Source organism: Notamacropus eugenii, chromosome 4, assembly GCF_028372415.1.
Source record: "Notamacropus eugenii isolate mMacEug1 chromosome 4, mMacEug1.pri_v2, whole genome shotgun sequence".
NCBI classification, from domain to species: Eukaryota; Metazoa; Chordata; class Mammalia; order Diprotodontia; family Macropodidae; genus Notamacropus; species Notamacropus eugenii.
In genome coordinates this window covers 6342389-6366035 of record NC_092875.1, presented here as the reverse complement: position 1 = coordinate 6366035, position 23647 = coordinate 6342389, and the positions used below count along the sequence as shown (strand labels likewise).

The 23647-nt window shown below is 39.1% G+C and overlaps 1 protein-coding gene across 1 annotated transcript in view; it reads right to left on the bottom strand.

The window, feature by feature from the left end:
• Nucleotides 1-1015: 1015 nt before the first annotated feature.
• The window catches only part of LOC140502135 (vomeronasal type-2 receptor 26-like), a 56642-nt gene continuing 34010 nt past the window's right edge, over nucleotides 1016-23647 (bottom strand). The window contains 3 exon segments of the mRNA XM_072606485.1: nucleotides 1016-1671; nucleotides 9296-9451; nucleotides 16864-17254. Coding sequence (XP_072462586.1) covers nucleotides 1016-1671; nucleotides 9296-9451; nucleotides 16864-17254 — 1203 coding nt within the window.

Genomic DNA, 23647 nt, shown 5'->3' with positions numbered 1-23647 from the left:
TATCTGGGACAGCTCTGTTCCTGCACTGGTCCCCTTCAGTCAAGGCAAGAGGCACGCTCCTTAGCTATCTTCCTCCCTAATGGGGTAAGAGTCTGTTTACCCCTTCAGCTGCACCCGCTGTTACAGGATTTTTCCCAGGCAGATATTGTCTGGACTCATCAAGGTCAACAAGGTGAGGGAGATATCAATTATTGATCATTCCACAATCTTGGCTCCTGGAACCGGAAGTCCAGTTGATATTTTTCTAAAAGCACTTATTGCCTAAGAAGTAGCCTCAAGCCCTGGGTCAGTTGAAATCCTGTCCATGTCCAGTTGATTCATGGGCTTACAAGGGACAGAGGATTCCCTCCTTAAGTCTCTGAATGAATCCTGGAGCAAGGCCTGAAGCTTTGAGGCCAGAAGCAACTGGTGAAGAAAACAACTGTTCAGAGTTGGAGATTCAACTCCCTTTGGTGACAAGACCCTAGCAGAGGTGGCCACATCTCCTGTGCTGTGGAAAGGATTAGTTATAAAATGTATGATGATATCAGCAGAAACCTGACAGGGCCCCTGAGACAGTGATTCACTGGACTAGCAGCAGCCCTCAGGGATCCCTGCCCACTTCTTTACTTCTAGCTCAGAGAACACAGCCATCCTGAGCATCTCTGTGCTCAAGGCTGAGGAGAAGTCTGATTATTACTGTCAGCTGTGGTGTGGTGATGCTTCTGCTCACAGTGACACATACTGAAGGAGAAATGAGACAAAACCATTTTCTCCACTATTTATCATATTCCTTTTCTATCTTATTAGCCAATTTTGTAGTTGTGAGATGGTCTTAGAGTTGTTTAAATTTTCAAGTTTTGAATTTTCAAGTCTTTGTTCCAGGACTCAACCAGAAAAGAAAGGAGGGCAGGCCCCTATCCCTTGGGGGGCACCTGAAGCAGCTGGTCAGAGAGAGAACATTAGCTCACCCAGGGCTTCATGCTCCTTCTTGGGCTTGGGGGACATGCACGTTCCCCTCATCTCCATTCTTCCCTCAGTCTCCCAACTTTTTCTCAGTAAAGCTTGCTAGGGACAGAAAGCCCATGTAGCCCAGGACACAGTAAAATGCCAAGGCAGAACCTTCATTACATTTAAGGATTATGTGGCTGAATTCAGAGTTTGTATCTGCCTCTGGAAAGGGGTGATGGGTTCCCAACCAGATCCCACAGAAAATCAATTGAATCCCTGAGCAGATGAGAACAACATAGTTGGACACTCTAGAATGTATGAACATCTGGATCCTGCTCCCTGGCCTTATAACTTTGAAAGCCAAAATCACTATGATGGTTTTGGCCAAAATGGAGGAAACAGCCACTGTGAACACAACAGCAAATATTGTTTGTCGTAGGAGACAGGTGGCAGGGGTAGGCTGACCTATGAAGAGCAAGGAGCAGAGGAAGCAGAAGGTAAGAGAGATGAGGAGAGTATAGCTGAGAGTCCGGTTATTGGCTTTGACTATGGGGGTGTCTTGAAACTTCAAAAAGATGCACAGAACCATAACTGTGAGTAAAGAGAAAGAAACAGCTACAAGGCTTAAACTTACCCCCAAAGGTTCTTTCAGATTTAGGAAGGTGACCAGCTTGGGGAGGCAGTTATCTCTCTGCTTATTTGGATATTCATCTTCTGGGCACTTCATACACTGCTCTGCATCTGAAGGAGACAAGCAAGGAATCAGTGTTTAGGTTAAGAATTATCACTATGCTCAGATATAGGAAATGTTCAAGAAAGCAGCAGTAATTTCTTGTACCTGTACAGGATGCAAAATCCCCTTCCCTTTTTGCTGAAAAACCACGTCCTTGGTATGTTACATGATGCTCATGGCTAGGCCCACTCTGTTCATGGCCTCTTTTAGTGACTGGGTTGAGATCACATTGTGGAATCCACTGCATTCCATTTATTTAAGTGATGATACTTTTGTGTTTAATACAATGTATAGTACAATTTTCTTTTAGTATAATAAACTTAGAAACCAGAGTCTTTTAGCATCTAATATAAACATTGCTTCTGTGTGTGTTATCTTTGCAACAGCAACTCTCCTGGAAGATTGTCTGCATTAATCCCTCCTCATTCTTCCCGGCTCCCAGTGGACCTATTCCCACACCTAATTGTGTGCATTTTACAGATATCCTGTAGTTGCTTCCTGTGTGCATGTTCCTGTTGTCTTCTCCATTGAAATGGAAGCTCCCTGAAACAGTGAATGTTTCCTTTTCTTCTTTGTATCACTACCATTTATCAATAAGAACATCACATACTAAATAGTGATTGACTGATGGCTGGTGATTTATTGAATAGTTGTAATTTTTCTTATGGGAGAGGCTTCTATTATCTTGTAAGTAGCCATCATGTTAATCCTCAAGAAAGTCATGTCATTCCATGATATATTCAACAGTGAACTCAATCTTTCATATTGAGGTTTTATTAATTAGCTTAAAGCCAGATTCTCCTTGGATTCATAGATTGAATTATTTTTTATTTGTTTTTAGCATATTTAATTACCCCTATTTTATTTCATTCAGCTCCTTAGGATCTTTTTGAAGTTTACACTGAAGATGGCACTACGTAAAGCAATCTTTGCTACCAACAGGCTGTTTGTTCCCTAGACATACATTTCCTCTTCCATCCTTCTCCCTATCTTTTCCATGATCTTTCTAAGGGATCTTTCAGATCTCAAACAGACCCTTGAATTTCCTCTTTTGACATTAGTGTTGGGAATTCCAACAGATTTGTCTACTGGTGAGGTCACAAATCCCCACATAAATCCTGCTATTTTACAATATATTTTCAACATGTAGGTGTCAACATGAAGAGGGCACAAGACTTGGAGACAGGAATGTCTGAGGTAAAATCCTTCTTCAGAGATTTACTAGTTGTGTGACCCTGGGAAAGTCATTTCAGCTTTCTTAATCTTGGTTTCCACATCAGTGACATGAGAATAACCATAGCACATGCCTCAAAGAGTTGTTGTGTGCTTCAAATTTGAGAGCATATATAAAGCATAAAATTGAAGGGCTATATAAATATTGATTATAATAACAACAATTAACATCATCATCACTTCAGGAAACAAGCCTCACTTCAAGGGAGAGATTAATGTCTATATACAACAAGGCAGTAGATGAGATTTTGGGGAGTGTAAACTTTATACACATTGTAGGAACTTTTCATAGAATGCGCCTTTGCTAGACTTTTCTCTTGTCCCTACTATTTTGACTTGAAAACAATCTAAGGCAAGATTCACTTTCAATTGCATTGGATAAGTTATGAAAGCATCCGGTCTTCTCCCAATGTCTGATGAGAAAGTGGGTACACAAGCTCTGTGATCCAGGTGTGTATTCACCCATTCTGAGTTTGTCCCAGTTACCCTCCTAAATCTATTATTTTATGTTGTTGCTTCAAGTATAGTGCGGTGTAGTTGGTAGAGAGCTGATGGCCAAGCCAGAGAGACTAGGATTCAAGTCCTGTCTCTGATGCATATGCTCTTCTAATGCCGTGGAAGTCACTCAACCCCTCAATGCTCTAGGAAACTTTAACCTTTAAATAAGCTGTTGATCTGTGATGTTGCTCATCCAGGAGTGCCCTTTAGTAGTGAAGTCACAAATCTAGTCCAAATCCCTGGCCCTATCACCACTTCTTATTACATTGATTAAAATGGACAAAGATAAAAGGCCTATTGCTTTGAGCATTCTCTAGCAAGTCTGAGTATTCTGTGGACCAAACTTTGTATGTGAACGGGACAAAGAAGCAAAGAGAAAAAAGCATATACCGGGCTGTTAAATCAGGACATATATGTTTCACTCTTTGGTTAGCCCATGTGGAATCTTATAGCATTATGGAATTGTTTTGGGTGTCATGTGTGAAAGAAAGCATGAAGAAAAGATATCTTTTAAGATCGTCACTGCGTGAGTTATGAGCAGTTTTGCCTCTTAAATAATCTCCATAAGTTAGAGAAAATAATTAGAGTTATGACTCATTTTCCATTACACCCACAAGAGTTAAGAACCTCCCTCCTTGACCACAATATAAACCAAGATTATCCATGATGTCTGAAGTCAGCCATTGAAACATTAATTTCTTTATTTTTCATTTTAAACATTAATTTTCCTAATATGACTGCTTTCAAAATTTTTCCCTTAACTTCCTGAAACCCTGAAATATTTAGATGCATCATTGGGCTCACTGATTTGGGTTTTCCTTCCATTTTTGAAGATCATAGTTCAAATCTCTCTGCCAAGCCTGTGGGACTTTTGCCCTTGTCTTTCCACAACTTTGGGAGACCACATGACTTCTGCCCAATGTGCTGGAGAAAGAAATGACAAGCCATTTCAAAATATTTGCCAAGAAAGCTCCTTGGACAGTATTAAAATGATAAAAGAAATGACACTGTAAGACGAACCCTCCAATTTCAAAAGTGTCCAATACTGCCGGGAAAGCATGGAGAACAACTACAAGTACTTCCAGAACAAATGTAGCAGCTGGAAAGAAGCAGAAAGGAATGTTGACTGTGGATGTGTGATGAATAATGGAAAGTCTGATGCTATAAAGATCAACACTGCATAGAAACATGGAATATAAGGTCCATGAACCAAGGTAGGGTGGATGTGGTCATACAGGAGATAGAAAGATTAAGCATCATATCCTGAATGTCAGTAAACTTAAATGGATGGGAATGGTGACCATTACATATACTACTGTGTCAAGAATCCATAAGAATAAATGGAGTAGCCCTTATAGTCAATAAAAGGATGAGAAAAGCAGTACTGGAAAGTAATCTCAAGAATGACTGAATGATATCTGTTTAAATCCAAGGAAAATTATTCAACATCACAGAAATTCAGATCTATACTCTAACCCCTGATGCTGAAGAGGCCAAAGTCAATCAGGTCTGTGAAGATGTACAACATCTTCTAGAAGGAACACCAAAAAGGATGCCACATTCATCAGAGGGGATTAGAATGCAAAAGTAGGTAATCCAAAGATAATTGGAATAACATGCAAGTTTGGTCTTGAGGTATAAATGAAGCAGGGAAGACATTAATATAGTTTTGTCAGGATAACCTACTGATCATAACAAACCATCTTTTTCAACAAACAAAAGGATGACTACATGTAGGTATCACCATATAGTTAATGCCCAAATCAGATTGCTTAGATATTTTGATGTCATAGTGGACAAATATTCAATGGAGTCAGTTAAAATAAGACCTGAAGCTGTATGTAGATGGGAATGAAATTCTCATTGCAAAATTCAGACATAAATTGGAGAAAGTAGGGAAAAGCATCATACTCTATAGAGATGGCCTAAATAAATGTTTTATGAATATGTAGTAGAGTGATACATAGATTTTTGAATACTTATTTATTTTTAGTTTTCAACATTCATTTCTACAAAATTTTGAGTTCCAAATTTTTCCCCCATCTCTCCCCTCCTCCACCCAAAACCACCATGCATTCTGATTACCCGTCCCTCAATCTGGCCTCCCTTCTGTCACACCCCTCTCTTCCCTTATCCCCATCTTCTCTCTTTTCTTGTAGGGCAAGATAGATTTCTATACTCCATTACCTGTATTTCTCATTTCCCAGTTGCATGCAAAAACAATTCTTTGTTCCTAAAACTTTGAATTCCAACTTCTCTCCCTTCTTCCCTCACCACCCATTCCCACTGAGAAGGGAAGCAATTCAATATATGCTATATATGTGTAGTTTTGCAAAAGATTTCCGTAATAGTCATGTTGTGTAAGACTAACTATATTTCCCTCCATCCTATCCTGCCCCCCATTTATTCTATTCTCTCTTTTGACCTTGTCCTTCCTCGAAAGTATTTACTTCTAATTACTCCCTCCTCCCATTTGCCCTCTCTTCTATCATCCCCCCACCCCCACTTCTCCCCTTCTCCCCTACTTTCCTGTTTTGTAAGGTAGATTTTATACCAAATTGAGTGTGCATAATATTTCCTCCTTAAGCCAAATGTGATGAGACTAAGCTTCACTTTTTCCCCTCTTACCTCTCCCCTTTTCCCCTTCATTGAAAAATCCTTTTCTTGCCTCTTTTATAGGATATAGTTTGCCCAATTCCACGTCTCCCTTTTTCCACCCAATACAATCCTCTCTCACCTCTTAATTTTATTTTTTTAGATATTTTCCCTTCCTATTCAACTCATTCCATGCCCTCTATCTATCTGTCTATCTGTCTATCTATCTATCTGTCATCTATCTATAGTATGTATGTATATATGTGTGTATACTCCCTCCAACGACCCAAATACTGAGAAAAGTTTCAAGAGTTACATATATGATCTTTCCATATAAGAATGTAAATAGTTCAACCTTAGTAAGTCCCTTACTAAGTCCCTTACGATTTCTCTTTTCTGTTTACCTTTTCAAGATTATCTTGATTCTTGTGTTTGAAAGTCTAATTTTCCATTCACTCTCTCTGGTCTTTTTCTTCAAGAATACTTGAAAGTCCTCTATTTCACTGAATGACCATTTTTCTCCTAAAGTATTATAATCAGTTTTGCTGGATAGGTGATTCTTGGTTTTAGTCCTAGTTCCTTTGACTTCTGGAATATCATATTCCAAGCCCTTCGATCCCTGAATGTAGAAGTTGCTAGATCTTGTGTTATCCTGATTGTATACTCTGTATTGTATACACAATATTCGAACTGATCTTTTCAAGTGCTTGCAATATTTTCTCCTTGACTTGGGAACTCTGGAATTTGATTGCAATTTTCCTCAGAGTTTTCCTTTTGGGATCTCTTTCAAGAGGTGATTGATGGATTCTTTCAACATTTATTTTAGCCTCTGGTTCTAGAACATCAGGGCAATTTTCATTGATAATTACATGAAGAATGATGTCTAGACTCTTTTTACCCCATGGCTTTCAGGAAGTCCCATATTTTTAAATTGTCTTTCCTGGATCTATTTTCCAGGTCAGTTGTTTTTCCAATGAGATATTTCACATTGTCTTCTACTTCCCACTCTTTGGTTTTGTTTTGTAATTTCTTGGTTTCTCATAAAATCATTAGCTTCCATCTGCTCCATTCTAATTTTTAGAGAACTATTTTCTTCAGTGAGCCTGTAAGCCTCCTTTTCCATTTGGCTAATTCTGCTTTTTAAGCATTTTTCTCCTCATTGGTTTTTTTGACTTCTTTTGCTACTTGAGTTAGTCTGTTTTTAAGGGTGTTATTTTCTTCATGAATTTAGCAAATTGTTGACTTGTTTTTCATGATTTTCTTGCATTACTCTCATTTCTCTGTCCAATTTTTCCTCTACTACTCTTACTTGATTTTCAAAATCCTTTTTCAGCTCTTCCATGGCCTGAGACCACTGCATATTTATTTTGGAGGTATTGGATGCAGAAGCCTTAACTTGGATGTCTTCCTCTGATAGTATACATTGTTCTTCCTCATCTGAAGGGATGGAAGAAAATACCTGTTCACCAAGAAAGCAACATTCTATAGTTTTATTTTTTCCCTTTTGGGGGCATTTTCCCAGCCAATTACTTGAATTTTGAGTCCTTCATCAAGAGGAGGGTATACTCTAGGTACCTGTAATTTCTTAGTTTCTCCAAGGTGGCACAATCAAGGGAGAGGACCTTTCTCCTCTCCAGGCCTGTGCTCTGGTCTGGGAGCAAGAAGAGGCTTTCTGCCCAGGATCTATGAGTAGAATTCTCACTACACAATCACCTCCAAATCCACCATGCCAGCTAGACCTTCTCCTCACCCCAGGACATTCATTCAGGGTTGAGATCCAGATCAACAGCTTGATTCCTCCAGGGGATTTAGGCAGAGGGCTCCAAAAGTGGGGGCTGCTGCAGCAGTGGCTGCTAGTGGAGGGGCCAGATCATGTTCCCTTCTTGCTCACGTGAACGAGCTTTCTCACTGACGATTGAAGCTGTCTTTGATGATTGTGGATTGAGCAATCTGAGAACCACAGGTGCTGCTGGGGATTCTGCCCCTTGAGGCCTACTCTAGTCCTGCCCCTACTGCAATACTTGGCCAAGGCAGGGCTGCACTCTGTTCCATGCCCAGTGTGATAGACCTTTCCTCATGGTCTTCTAGGGTGTCTTGGGCTAGAAGTCTCTCACTCTGTCGTTTCGTGGCATCTGCTGCTCTAGAATTTGTTTAGAGTCATTTTTACAGGTATTTTATGGGCTATGGGGGAGAGCTTTTACAGGTCCATCCTTCTACTCCACCATCGCTCCCAAGTGATACATGGACTAAAGAGATTAGATATGGTAGAGTGCCTGAAGAACTATGGGCAGAGATTAATTTTTCTGGAGACAGCAACAACAAGAACAACAAAGCTTCCAAAAGAAAAAAGAACAAGAAAGCAAAATAACTGTCTGATGTGGCTTTACAAATAGCTGTGGAAAAAAAGAAAGTGAAAGTTAAATGAAGAAAAAGATCAATCCAACTGAATATAGAGTTCTAGAGAACAGCTGGAAGAGATAATGTTTTCTAAAATGTACAATGAAAATAAATGGAAGAAAACGGTAGAATGGTAAAGATAAGATGTCGCCAAGAAAATTAGAGATATGTTCAAAATGTTTTTATAGCTCTTTTCTGGGAGAAATGAACTAGAAATTGAGGAGATGCCCATCAATTAGGGAATGACAATATATTGATGAATGTAGTTATGATGGAATACTATTATATTTTAAAAAGTGATGGGCAGGATGCTCTCAGAAAAAAACTGGAAAGGCTTACATGAGTTGAAGAAACGTGAATTTTACTCTGTTTGATGTATCAGTAATATTGTAAAATGATCAACTGTGAATAATATAGATATTCCCAGTAATATCTAGGACAAAACTGAAGGATTTATGATGAAAAATGCTAGCTCTACCTAGATAAAGAAGGAATGTCGTCTGAATAGAGATTGAAGCATGTTTTTTTTTAAACTTTAATTTCTTGAGGTTTTTCTTTTGGTCTGTGTTATCTTTCACAATAATATGGAACTTTTTGGAATGACTACACATGTATTACCTATACTGACCTGCTTGCCTTCTCAATAGTGGGCATGGGGAGGGAGAGAAGGAGAAGATTTGGAACTCCAAGTTTTAAGAGAAAATGCTGAAAACTGTTTTTACGTGTAATTGGGAAATAAATAAAAGAAAAAGAAAGAAATAAAAATAATATCCTCTGGAGTCCTTTGTTCTCATATGATCCCTCAACATTAACTAAAGTTCATGGGGGTCATAGGTGACTGTAAAAGAATACGTGCTGTTATTTTCTGTATCAATGGCTATTAGAAAGGAGTTCCCTGAAGAAGCTCACCCGTCCAACTGGAGATCTGCCATTCTGGGCATGGAGAACAGTCAAAGCAGCAGGCTGCCTTCCCCTCCAAAGGAGTCTTCCTGAATCCAGGACCACGGCTGTCACTGCATACTCTCCGAGGAACGTAAGACAGTAATAGCAGAGTAGAATACACACCTTTAATTGTGAAGTTTTTTACTGAGGGCTTGAGCAGAAAAAATAACTTATTTTCTCTGTAACCTTGCATTGATAGTCACTCCCAAAGCTAAGTTGCCATGTAGATGGAATACTGAGCGGGGATACACAAAGACTTGAACTGGAATTCTGCATCACATAATTGCTCTGCTGCCCTGTGTATCAGTAAACACCCTAGCATACACGGGGAGGCCTCCTATCAGAGGTTCTTAGATCTGAGTTCATAAAAGGAAAGGTAATTTTTGAGGGGCTAACAATCACTTTAATCAAGCACATGTGCCATTCCTTTAACTAAGCACATATATCATTCAGTTACTTTAGGGGAATTTCAAAGAAAATAAAGGGAAATCAAAAGATCAACAGACATGGCTTCCTCTGTCTGAATTCAACAGATAATTGAACCCCAACTGTCTGAAAATAGTTAGTAGACAGAGAAACACATCATCTGGGTTCTCAGAGCCAGGGGGCTTTTTAAAAGCTTCCCACAGGCCTCATCTGGCCAAACAAACACTGCCAGTCTGTAAGCCCCAAGGTAATTGACAGACATGGCTTCATGTGCCTGACCATAATTCAACAGACAGTTGTAATTATCTGACCATAATTACCAGAGAGGGAAGCATGACATCAAAGTTCTCAAAGAGGGGGGATCCTTAGTGGAGTCCTAGTGTCCTCATCTGGCACTCAAATTTTATTACAAAAACTAAGCCCCAAAGTAAAACCTTAACTTAGACTATTTATACCATTTTTAGAGTCAGAGGGCATCACGACTCTTTTACCCAGTGCCTCAACAGATTTAAAAAAAGGTACTTGGGATCCTCCTACAAAATAGCTCCCCTAATCAAGCTTCTCACAGTGGGCAGATCCATCAGTGGGTGGGAAAGATCTTTAATCGAATTAAAATAGTTAACAATCCACATATACACACTGTTTAAAAAACTTGTTTCTTTACTTTATTCCTTGTAAAGACTCTTGATAGTTAAAGACAGGATTCAATCAGAGGGACTTAGTTATACTAAAATGAAAATGAAAAAGATCCTATTTTGATTTCCATCACACCCTGGTCAATTCATTAAACCACTGTCTACTTCAGTTTATTAAACTTTAAAATGGAATAATAATAGTGCTTATGTCACATGGATTTTAGGAGGATAAAATGACATCATATTTATAAACCATCTGGCATACATTAGGTACTTAATGAATATCTCTTCCCTTATCCTTTCCTATTATATATTTTTAAGAGGAAGAGATTCCTGTTGAAAGTGGTAATGTTATTGTTAATTTGGAAATATTCTAAATGGTCATGCCTGGAGAAAAACTAAACACACAGATAAAAGACAAAATATGACCTTTTTTTCTGAAAGATTAAGGAAGCCCTTTTTTTTCTTTTTCTTCTTGGCCAGGACACCTCTTGAGAATAGACATTAAAGTTCTAAGAGAGGTGAGTGGTGGGAAAGTTAGTAGTTGCTGCTGCTATTTACTGGCAACTGCCTGTGAACTTTCAATATTGTTGAAATACTTAAATGTGCACTGATATTGCTTATTTTTAGGTAATTAATTAGATAGCAATTGAAATTGATATACATTTAAATTTGTGATGGTGGGGGGGCCGAGCCAAGATGGCAGAGTAGAAAGATCCACATATACTAGTTCTTCCCCTATAGCCCATAAAATACCTGTAAAGGAAGGCTCTCAACAAATTCTAAAGCAGCAGAAGCCACAGAACAACATAGCAGAGGGGTGGCCTGAAAGGCCAACGGGAAACATCTGCCACACCTGTCACACCAGACACGAAGCAGAGTCTAGCCTAGCCTTGGCAGCAAGACCTGGCTCCGGGAGGAGGAAGACAGCAGGCCTCGGGGTGAATCCCCAGTTGCAGTAGCAGCAGTTCACAGATCCTTCAACCAACAGGTGCCAAAGGTCAATGAGAGGGTTTTTTCAGCTGGCCAGGAAAGGAGAAGGGCCTTCCCATAGCTCTGGACTCAGGCAGCAGCCATAGAAATCATATCAGGCAGGCGGCAGCAGCATCCACAGCAGCCCCTACAGCAGTCTGCATCCATTGTTGGATCGTAAAACCCCTGGGGACACTGAGCAGTTGATTCTTACCTCAGCACTGTGTGGAGGCCCTGCCCCCACCTAATACTCCTGGGAGATCTGCGCAGCTGATCTTTATCTTACACTGAGTGGCAGCCCTACCCCTACAGCTTATCTGAATCAGCCCCCAGTGCTGGCTTGGTGGAACTGGAGGCCAGGTGGCTGTAGAGAGGATACTCTACTAAGATTCTGGGTACAAAAATTTCTGCTTGCTCCCAGACCAATGTACACACTTGATTGTGCAACCTAGGAGGAACTGAGATCTTATAGATTCCCAGAGTATACCCTACTCTTGACAAAGGACCCAAAAGTCAAGTAACTGGTTGGAAAAATGCCCAAAAAAGGAAAAAAAATAAGACTATAGAAGGTCATTTTCTTGGTGAACAGATATCTTCTCCCATCCTTTCAGATGAGGAGGAACAATGCCTACCATCAGGGAAAGACATAAAAGTCAAGGCTTCTGTATACCAAACATCCAAAATGGTAAGGAACTTCTAGAGGACCACAGCAGTTTGAGGGGCTAGGGATGGTCTAATAAGCCCTCTCGCCTAGACTCTTGAGCTGACTCAGCAGGTTCGGCCCTCCAAGACATTACAGTACCCTCACAGCCTTCCAGGCAAAGAGAGTATCCACTCTGAGCATATAAGGGAACATCCAAGTGATCTTTAGAATTATTGGCTGAGAGTATATGAGCACAAGCTAGCCATGAGTATAGAACTTGGGCTGAACTTGCATATAAGGCTTGGACTGGCTATTAATAAATGGAGCTTCTACCATCTCTGCTTCCCATCTCATCACTGCACGTCTGAGATAGAGTTGTCCTGCAGGTCAGGACCCTCACCACTGAGCCGGCCAGAAGATAAAATAAATATTCAATGGTCTCAGGCTATGGAAGAGCTCAAGAAGGATTTTGAAAATCAAGGTAGAGAGGTGGAGGAAAAACTGGGAAGAGAAATGAGAGACATGCAAGAAAAGCATGAAAAGCAGATCAACACCTTGCTGAAGGAGACCCAAAAAAATGCTGAAGAAAATAACACCTTTAAAAATAGGCTAACTCAACGGGCAAAAGAGGTTCAAAAAATCAATGAGGAGAAGAATGCTTTAAAAAGCAGGATTAGCTAGATGGAAATGGAGGGTCAAAAGCTCACTTAAGAAAATAGTTCTTTAAAATTAGAATGGAACAGATGGAGGCTAGTGACTTTATGAGAAACCAAGAAATCACAAAACAAAACCAAAAGAATGAAAAAATGGAAGATAACATGAAATATCTCATTGGGAAAACAACTGACCTGGAAAATAGATCCAGGAGAGACAATTTAAAAATTATGGGACTACCTGAAAGCCATGGTCAAAAAAAGGGTAAACATCATCTTTCATGAAATTATCATGGAAAACTGCCCTGATATTCTAGAACCAGAGGGCAAAATAAGTATTCAAGGAATCCACCAATCACTGCCTGAAAGAGATCCAAAAAGAGAAACTCCTAGGAACATTATAGCCAAATTCCAGAGTTCCCAGGTCAAGGAGAAACTAGAAGTAATGTGAGTATGAGAATAACACAATCAGGATAACACAAGATCTAGCAGCTTCTACCTTAAGGGATAAAAGGGTGTGGAATATGATATTGCAGAAGTCAAAGAAATTAGGACTAAAACCAAGAATCACTTACCCAGCAAAGCTGAGTATAATACTTCGGGGGAAAAAATGGTCTTTCAGTGAAATAAAAGACTTTGAAGCATTCTTGATGAAAAGACCAGAACTGAAAAGAAATTTGACTTTCAACCACAAGAATCAAGAGAAGCATGGAAAGGTAAACAGGAAAGAGAAATCATAAGGGACTTTCTAAAGTTGAACTGTTTACATTCCTACATGGAAAGACAATATTTGTAACTCTTGAAACTTTTTTCAGTATCTGGGTAGTTGGTGGGATTATACACACACACACACACACACACACACACACACACAGAGAGAGAGAGAGAGAGAGAGAGAGAGAGAGAGAGAGAGAGAGAGAGAGAGAGCACAAGGTGAGTTGAATAGGATGGGATCACATCTAAAAAAATGAAATTAAGGGGTGAGAAAGGAATATATTGGGAGGAGATAGGGAGAAATGGAATGGGGCAAATTATCTATCATAAAAGAGGCAAGTAAAATACTTTTCAGTAGAGAGAAAAATGGGGTAGGTGAGAGAGAAAACATAAAGCTTATTCTCATCACATTCGACTCAAGGAAAGAATAAAATGCCCACTCATTTTGGTATGAAAATCTGTCTTACAAAACAGGAAAGTGGGGGAGAAGGCGATAAGCAGGATGGGGGGGAGGATGGAAGGGAGGGCAGTGGGAGGAGGGAGCAATTTGAAGTCAACACTTTTGGGGAGGGACAAAGTCAGAAGAGAGAATAGAAGAAAAGAGGGGCAGGATAGGATGGAGGGAAATGTAGTTAGTCTTATACAACACGACTATTATGGAAGTCATTTGCAAAACTCCACATATATGGCCTATATTGAGTTGCTTGCCTTCCCAGTGCGGATGGGTGGGGAGGGAGGAATGAAGAGAAGTTGGAACTCAAAGTTTTAGCAACAACTGTCAAGTACTGTTCTTGCTACTAGGAAATAAGAAATACAGGTAAAGGGGTATAGAAAGTTATCTGGCCCTACAGGACAAAAGAGAAGATGGAGACAAGGGAAGGGAGGGATGATAGAAGAGAGGGCAGATTGGTGATAGGGGCAATTAGAATGCTCGGTGTTCTGGGGTGGGGGGAGGGGACAAAAGGGGAGAAAATTTGGAACCTAAAATTTTGTGAAAATCAATGTTAAAAGTTAAATAAATTAATTTAAGAAAATAAAAATACATAAATTTTTAAAAAGTAAAAGTTTTGAAATAGTTCCCAGTTGAAATATATGGGCCCTAATCCCATGCTTACATTAATTGTATTATTTTGACTAATTTTTAAATATTGGGGATTTCCCTTTCATCAATGGTAAACTAACTGAATTGACCTTGGTATTCGCAAGTCTGGAATGTTATGATTATGAAATATAATATGGATGGTAATTACATAAAGTGTTGAACTAAAAGGTTTTGGCAGACCTAAAATTCATTTGATCTGTTTCTATAGAGTTTTTAAGGACATTAGAGTTGAAGGACCACAAGACTGAAGTGATAGTTCAAGGAATGGCAAAAATTAACATAAAAGCCCTTCAGAAAAACAGCCTATTCTGAAAAAATGATATATCCATATCTCAAAACTCAAAAGGGAATATGAATTGGTCTGAAGACCAAAAAGCCTTCTTGGATGAGTTCAACAAGGACTTTAGAAGTCAAATTAGAGGGGTAGAAGAAAAACTAAACAATTCTATTCAAAATACAATTGACAAAATAGAAAAACAAAATATGCTGAAGAAAACAATTCCTTAAAAACTAGAATTGGCAAGATGGAAAAGGAGGTACAAAAGCTAACTGAAGAAAACAACTGGTTAAAAATTAGAATTTGTCACATAGAACCTAAAGACTCTGAGGCATCAAGAATCAGTCAAACAAAATCAAAAGAATGAAAAATAGAAGAAAATGCATAATAGCTCAATGGAAAAAAAGACTGATCCAGAAAATAGACCCAAGAGTGGTAATTGAAAAATTGTTGGTCTACCTGTAAGCCATGATGAAAAAAAGAGATTGGGCAGTATTTTTCCAAGAAATCTATAAGGAAAACTGTCTCGAGGTCCTAGAATCAGAAGGCAAAGTAGTCATCAAAAGAATCCACTGAATGCCTCCTGAAAGAGATCCCAAATTGAAAACACCAAGGAATATTATAGCCAAATTCCAGAATTTTCAGGTCAAAGAGAAAATACTTCAGGCAGCCAGAAAGAAAGGGTTCAAATATTTTGGAACAACAATGAGGAACTATAGGACCTTGAAACTTCTAAATAAAGAGGAGAGAGCTTGCAATAAGATATTCCTTAAGGCAAAGGACCTTGTATTACAACGAAGGATAAACTACCCAGAAAAATTGGGCATAATCTTTCAGGCAAAGGAATGGATATTCAATGAAATAGAGGATTGTCAGACCTTCCTGATGAAAAGAATAAAGCTCTACAGAAAATTTGATCTTCCAATACAAGATTAAAGAGAGACATAAAAAGGCAAAAGGAAAGTGAAAAAAAATGTTATTCAATAAGAACAAACTGTTTACACACCTCCATAGGAAGATGGTACTCATAAATCTTTTTTTTGGCCACTCAAAATTTTCGTTAATATCAAGTAAGTACTTCAACCCAAACACCACACACGTACACATACCTTACTAAACAGGCCCAAAGTAAGACTGGGCCATACATTAAGTGTTTTCGATGAGGACTTTGCCATGACTTAACATGGGTTAAAGTGGTCCCAAATGAAGCACAGCTCCCTCCTCTCTTCCTCGATGATATCCCTCAATGGGAGTGAAACAAGACATTAATGCTGTGGCAATGAGGAGGTCACAAGGATCCTGGGAGGTAATGGAAAGATTTGTATCTTTACAATATTACAAAATGTGTTTTAAGAACAAATAAATAGCCCTGGCCTTCCAGGAATCTGTTCATCAGTTGGAGCTACAGGACCTGCAGGAGACCTGAGCACAGCTGGGTGTTGGTGCATGAGGGCAGGGGACAAGTCTTGGTTTATGACTGGTATTGAGAAGAACTTGGGGTTCCCCAAAACCCTCATTCCCTGCAAAGAAGCAACTGAACCAGAGAGACATATTACATGTACCCAGTTGAGACCTGGAGCTAGGTAGATAGTGCAGTGAAGCTAGTCATCGATCTGGGGCCTATTTTCACATGAGGAAGAAAACTAAAACTTCCGTCTTGTTCTTCAGCATAAAACAACTAAAGCAACATGCCTGATTATCTCCAAACCCACAACTCAAAACTATCTTTAGAACACCATCCTTAAAAGTTCTGCTAAGGTTTGAAGTACGGGGAATCAGTTCAGCTTATCTCTCTTCTCCCCATTTCTAGCCTATTAGTGTTTTCCAATGTGGAAGGACATTTCTAACTGCAAGGCAGAGGTATCTGTTGTGAGACAGATTATAGAGAAAAGGCCATATGAAGGGCGCCAAAGAAGGGGTCATCAGTTCCCTTTCATGCTGATATCCTCTTCCTTCAGAGCAAACTTTCTCCTCAACACCTCTGAAATGAGGATAGCTGGGGCTTCTTTCTTCATCAAACTCCAACTCAGGTCTAGTCTCTGTTTTATCAGGTGAATGTCCTTCAGGATGCCCATCATGTCTGAAAAGCCGCTAATCTTTCAGACAGACACACAGTCGTCATCTTCAACCGGGATGTAGGCAGCTTTGGAGTCAGTTTTACAATATTCGGAGCTGGTGGAACAAAGCATGGGAACGGATGAAAGCTCAGTCCTTTCTAACTCGTCCTCTTCTGTGATGTCGCTAATGACAAAGAAAGTTGTAGAGTGGAGTGAGGACCCAAAACAAGGTAAGGGAGAAGAGACATTTGAACTTCCTGAAGAGAAGAGATCTGGTGTTAATGAAACCAAGGTTGCATTTGCTGCCACAAACTTGGTAATCTGGCTGTGTAGGTGATTTAGCTCATCTTGTAATTCAGTGGTTCTGCTCAGGGTTGGTAGGCCAGGCTTCTTCAAGACCAGGAGCCTGTCTTCCAGCCCTCGAAGGCTGGGCACTGAGACACTGCACTGCATGACAAACAGCGGGCTGTGCTTCCACTTGTGATGCAAGGGTGGGGTGTCACTCCTGACTCATAGGTTTCCTCTCCATCTGCTGCTATCCAGGCAATATGAGCCAAAGTAGGAACAGGGGGTACATCACTCAGAACTAGGTCAGAGATGTTGAGCAGTGTTTGCTAAATCTTTCAGAACTCTTTCAAGACAAATAAGGAGGTTAGTGTAATAGTCCTGGGATAGGTAACAAACTCATCCAGGGCAGCCAGGTGCTATCACATTAACTTGTCTTAGGTATAATTCCAAAATGAGAAGTTTTGTTCTATTTAGAAGTGTGAGGAGGATAAGAAGGATAGCTGGGTTGCAAGCCTCAGGAACTGGGAGGATATTGCTGCCCTTGACACTGAAAGGATGTCCTAGGACACAGCTTCAAGGGCAGATTAGTTCCAATCCTCCACACTATGCTATGAGCAGCTCCATGTGGTTTGTTTTGTCAGAGTGGGACAGTGGAATCTATTTCCAACTCCAATATCACAGCTGGCTCCCACCTGGCAGGGCTTCCTCATGTTAGGCCAGCTTTGGGAACAGCAGACCTCTTTAACCCATGGCTCCTTGGTACTCATTAATCTTAAGAACAGTATCTTCATTAAGAAATGAAAAAAGGTATACCTAGACAGAACATGTGAGTATAAGTTACCTGATATGATGATAAAAAATCTAATTAAAGGGTGAAAAGAGGTTGTAATGGGAGAAGAGGAAAGGAGGAGGCAGAAAAGGGTAAATTACATCACATGAAGAGGCATAAAGACCTATTACAGTAGAGGGAAAGATGGGAGGCAAATGACCATTGTTTGAAGTTTATTCTCATCGAATTTGCTTCAAGGAGGGAATAACACATTTAGGTATAGATATCTAACCTGCCCTACAGGCCGTAGAATGGGAAAGGCATAACAGCAAGCACGCCAGCATACACAGCAGGGTCTGCTGCACAGGTTCCTAGATATGGTTTTCTAAAGGGAATGCAACTTTAATAAGGGTAAACAATTTTATTTTACTCAAATTCATGCATCATTCACTTAGTTCGGGGGAAAAGTCAGTACCCTGAACTTCAGAGAAAATGCTAACAGAAATTACAAGCAGAAATTAAAAACAGAGAGACCAACAGGCAGGGCTTCTAACTCTTTCACCATAGGCAATACATCCATCCTTATCAGTGTGAGAAGCACCAACATCTGGTTTTTCAAAGCTGAGGGGTTCTGATCACTTCCCAGAGTCTCCTCTGGCCTAGTCACACAAACACTCTTCCAATAATTTGAGCACCAAAGCAAAATCTCATTTAGAAAAAAAATATATATGTGTGTGTGTGTGTGTGTGTATACATATATATGCACACACACATACATACATATAATGTATATACCTTGGTATATGTGTATATATATACATATATGTATAGATATATGTATGTATATATACACTTTTCAGAGCTTGAGGGCATGACCTAGTGCCTCATTAGCAATTAACAAATGATCTGGGCCTTCATACTAAACAAGACTCTTCTAATCAAGCTTCCCTTAATAGCCTCACCTGAGGTCTATTAATGGATGAGGAAGATTTTTAACTCCCATTACAAAAAGGGGAAGAAAACAGGAAGGGGTATTTAGAAAACAGGGAAGAAATGGAAAGGGAAAAAGGAAAGCAAAGGGAACAGGCTGAGAGAAGGGAAGGAAGATTGAAGGAGGTGGTGGTCAAAAACAAACTCTTTTGAGAAGGAAAAGAGAGAAGGGAGAAATAAATGCATATATGGGGAGAATAGAATGGAAATAAACAGATAGTAATTTAACTATGAACAGGAATGAAATGAAATCTCCCATAAAACAGAAGTGGATAGCAGAATCAACTGAAACCATAATCCTACAGTATGTTGTTTAAAAGAAACATATTTGGGGGAAGAGGTGCAGGGGCAAGATGGTGGAATAAAAGCAGGGACCTGCTTGAGCTCTCCCCCAAACCCCTACAAATACCTGGAAGAAAGGATTCTAAACAAATTCTAGAGCTACAGAACCCACAAAATTACAGAGTGTAAAAAATCTCCAGCCCAATACAAACTGAAAGATTAACAGGTAGGGTATATTGCATCAGACTGGAAACAGAGCACATTTCAGCATGGGTGTGCCAGTACTGATAGGGCTGGAGCAGGCATCAGGCAACTGAATCACTGGCTGTTGTGGAATTTTCCATACTTCTCAACACACAAACACCAAAGATAGCATAAAATGTCAGTGGAAAAACTCTGTGGGACCTGGATGAAAGAGGAGGGAGGTCCTGCACCAGCCTTGGTGTAGGTAGGGCAGGTAGTGGCAGCAGGAACAGTGGCAGCACTGGCAGTAGCAGCAGCAGCAGGTAATGCTGCTTTCAGAGCTCTAGTCCCACTGATGGTAAGAGACTGAGTGGTTGATTCAAACCCCAGAAACCTGGTACAGTACACCCACACCCGTACTTACCCCCATCCCCACTGGAAGCAGATGCCTACCTTGACAAAGATTTTTAAAAGTCAAGTATTTGGCTGAGAGGATGAGCAAACAGTGTAAAAAGACTCAGACTACAGAATCTTACTTTGATGACAAAGAAGATCAAAATATACAAGCAGAAGAAGACAACAAAGTCAAAGCTTTTATATCAAAAGCCTCCCAGAACAAAATGAATTGGTCACAGGCCATGGAAGAGGTCAAAAAACATTTTGAAAATCAAGTTAAGTCAAGGAAAAATTGGGAAAAGAAAGAGAGTGATGCAAGAAAAATCATAAAAAATGAGTCAACACCTTGCTAAAATCATCCCAATAATGATGAAGAAAATAATACTTTGAAAAAAATAGACTAAACCAAATGGCAAAAGAAATACAAAAAGCCTGTGAGTAAAAGAATGCCTTAAAAAAGCAGAATTAACCAAATGAAAAAGGATGTCCAAAAGCTCACTAAAAATAACAATTCCTAAAAGATTAGGATGGAACAGATGGAAGCTAATAACTTTATGAGAATTCAAGAAATTATAATACAAAATAAAAAGAATAAAAAAAATAGAACACTATGTTAAATATCTCATTGGAAAAAAAAACCACAATGACCTGGAAAATAAATCTAGGAGAGATAATTTAAAAACTATTGGACTACGTGAAAGCCATGATCAAAAAAAAAGAACCTAGACACCATCTTCCAAGAAGTTATCAAGGAAAACTGCCCTGACATGCCAGAACCAAAGGGTAAAATAGAAATAGAAATAATCCACTGATCACTTATTGAAGGAGATCCCAAAAGGTAAACTCCTCCTAATATTATAGCCATATTTTGGAGTTCTCAGATCAAGGAGAAAATATTTTGAGTAGTCAGAAAGAAACAATTCAAGTATTGTGGGAACACAATCAGGATATAACAAAAATTCTAGCAGCTTCTATATTATGGAATCGAAGTATGTGGAATATGATATTCTGTAGGTTAGAGGAGTTAGGATTAAAACCAAGAATGACCTACCCAGAAAAAGTGTATATAATACTTCAGATGTAAAAATGTACATTCAATGAAACAGAGGGATTTCAGTCATTCTTTATGAAAAGACAAGAGTTGAATAGAAAATGTGACTTTCAAATACAAGCATCAAGAGAAGCATGTATAATGGTTATGTAAATGGGAAGATTTTTCACATACATTAGTAGACCCATGTGACTTGCTTAAGTCCCATGGAAAGCTAAGTCACGAGTTTGAGTCACATGAAGTCTGTGGTGGGAGGAGCTTGCTGAATAGTTGGAGCAGGAAGGTTGGAACAGAATTGAGAGGAAATTAGACACAATGGTTAGAGCTGAGGAATGGAGAGGAGGCAGGCAGAAAACTACGAGTGTTCATTTCTGGGAAAGCTCTAGGAGGTAGAAGGCTTGGAAATGGTGATATTTCCTGCATTGTTCTTGGATATAGATTTCTTTGTTGCTATGATGGATTTGAGTTTTGGGTTTGGGATTTGATTTTCTGGCATTGTGCTGATAATGCATTTTTGCTTATTGTTTGTATAATTTTTTGCTCAATTTAAAGATCTTTCCCATCCATTAATAGGCCCATGTGACCTGCTTAAATCATATGGAAGCCTAAGCCACATGCGGTGGGAGGAGCTTGCTGGATGGGTGTAGCAGGAAGGATGGAAGAGTAAAAGGCAGAGCTAGAGCAGAGATGAGAGGAAGTTAGTCAGGGAGCAATCAGAGCAGGGAAAGGTAGCTGTGTAGCATGGGTGAGAGAGCTTGATGAGAGATGATTTGTTTAAGGGAGTCGGTTTGTGGGAAACCTAACAGAGTGAAGGCTTGGGAATAGTATTACCCTCTGCATTGTTAATGTGTAGAAATTCCTTTGTTACTATTATGGAGTCTGTTGTATTTCACAATTCAGAATTGCACTGGCATATTCATGGCCACCATAGGTCCTGTGAGTATCACATTGGCACTACAGGTATTTAAATAGATGTTTTGATTCTGTCTTCCATGTGGAGAGTCAATTTTGAGATTCTGAATTATGCTAGCATATTCATAGCAACTGTAGGCACTGTGAATATAGTGTAAGTGCTACATTATGGAAAGTAAACAGGAAAGAGAAATCAGAAGAGAATTATTAAAGTTGAACTGTTTACCTTCCTACATGGAAAGATGATATTTGCAACTCATGAAACCTTTCTCAGTATTAGGATCTTTGGAGGAAATAGAAAAAGAGAGAGAGAGAGAGAGAGAGAGAGAGAGATAGGTAGATAGATAGAGGACACAGAGTGAGTTGGATATCAAGCGATGATATCTAAAAATAAAATTAAGGGGTGAAAGAGATATATATTAGAAGAAGGAGAAAGGGAGAGATAGAATGAGATAAACTGTCTCGCATAAAAGGCACCACAAAAAGGTTTCACGTTGGAGGGAAAGAGGGGGGAGGCGAGAGAGAATGAGTGAACTGTTTTCTTATCACATTTGACTTAAGGAGGGAATAACATACACACTCAACTGCCTATTTTACCCTACAGAAAAGTAAGGAGCAAATGGATGGGGGGGTTGACAGAAGGGTGGGCAGAGTGGGAGAATGGGCAATCAAAATGTATGTCATCTCAGATTGGCAGAGAGGAGAGAGATGAAAAGAAAACTTGAAACTCAAAATCTTGTGGGAATAAATGTTGAAAACTAAAAATTAACAAACTAATAAAAAAGAAATTAAAAAATAATATCTTTAGCTGGACAACTGTCTAGAAATTAGTTTCTAGAGGCTCCTTTCACTTAGTGAGATCTCAAGAACTGTCTGTTTATGTAGAATCAGGAAAAACAGATGAAAAAATGTTTCTTGTAAACCCCTGTTTGACTGTAGAACTTCTAAGTTCAATTGTATGACCTTAACACTCATTGAAAAGGAAGAAATATGAGCTCCATGTATGCATGCTATCCTTCAAATTATCTTGACTGAATCCATCAGGATGGCTGGGATGAGTTTGGAATAAAATTTGTAAGTCATTTAAAATTAAAAAGGAACACATGAAACAGGGGGATACACAAAAGTAAAGGTAAAAGGCTGGAGTAGAATATATTGTGCTTCAGCAGAAGTAAACGGGAATAGCAATTCTAATCCCAGACAAAGCAAAAGTTAAAATACCTCTAATTAAAAGAGATAACGAAGGAAACAATATCCTGTTGAAAGGTACCATAGACAATGAAGTAATATCATTACTAAACGTATCTGCACTAAGTGGTATAGTATCCAAATCCTTGGAGAAGTTAAAAGAGTCACAGAAAGAAAAAGACAGCAAAACTACACTAGTAGGGGACCTCAACCTACTCCTAATTGAACTAGATACTTCTAACCTCAAAATAAAAAAGAAATAGATTAAGGAGGGGAACAGAATTTTATAAAAGTTAGATACGGAGACTTCTGTAAAAACTGAATGGGGATAGAAAGTTGTATGCCTTTTTCTCATCACTACATAGAACCTACACAAAAGTTGGCCATATACTAGGGCATAAAAATATCACAATTTAGGGAAGAAAGGCAGAAATGTTAAATGCAGCCTTTTCAGATCATGATGCATTAAAACATATATAATAACGGCCATGGAAGCATCGACTAAAATTAATTGAAGACTAAATAATCTAATCCTAAAGAAAGAGTGGGTCAAACATTAAATCATAGAAAAAGTCAATAACTTTATCCAAGAGAATGACAATAATGACACAGCATACAAAAATATGGCATGAAACAAAAGTGGTTCTTAGGGGACCTTTTGTATCTCTGAATGCTTACATGAATAAGATAGAGAAAGAGGAGATCAATGAACTGGACATGCAACTAAAAAAGGTAGGAAAAGAACAAATTAAAATCTCCAAAAAAATACCAAATTAGAAAC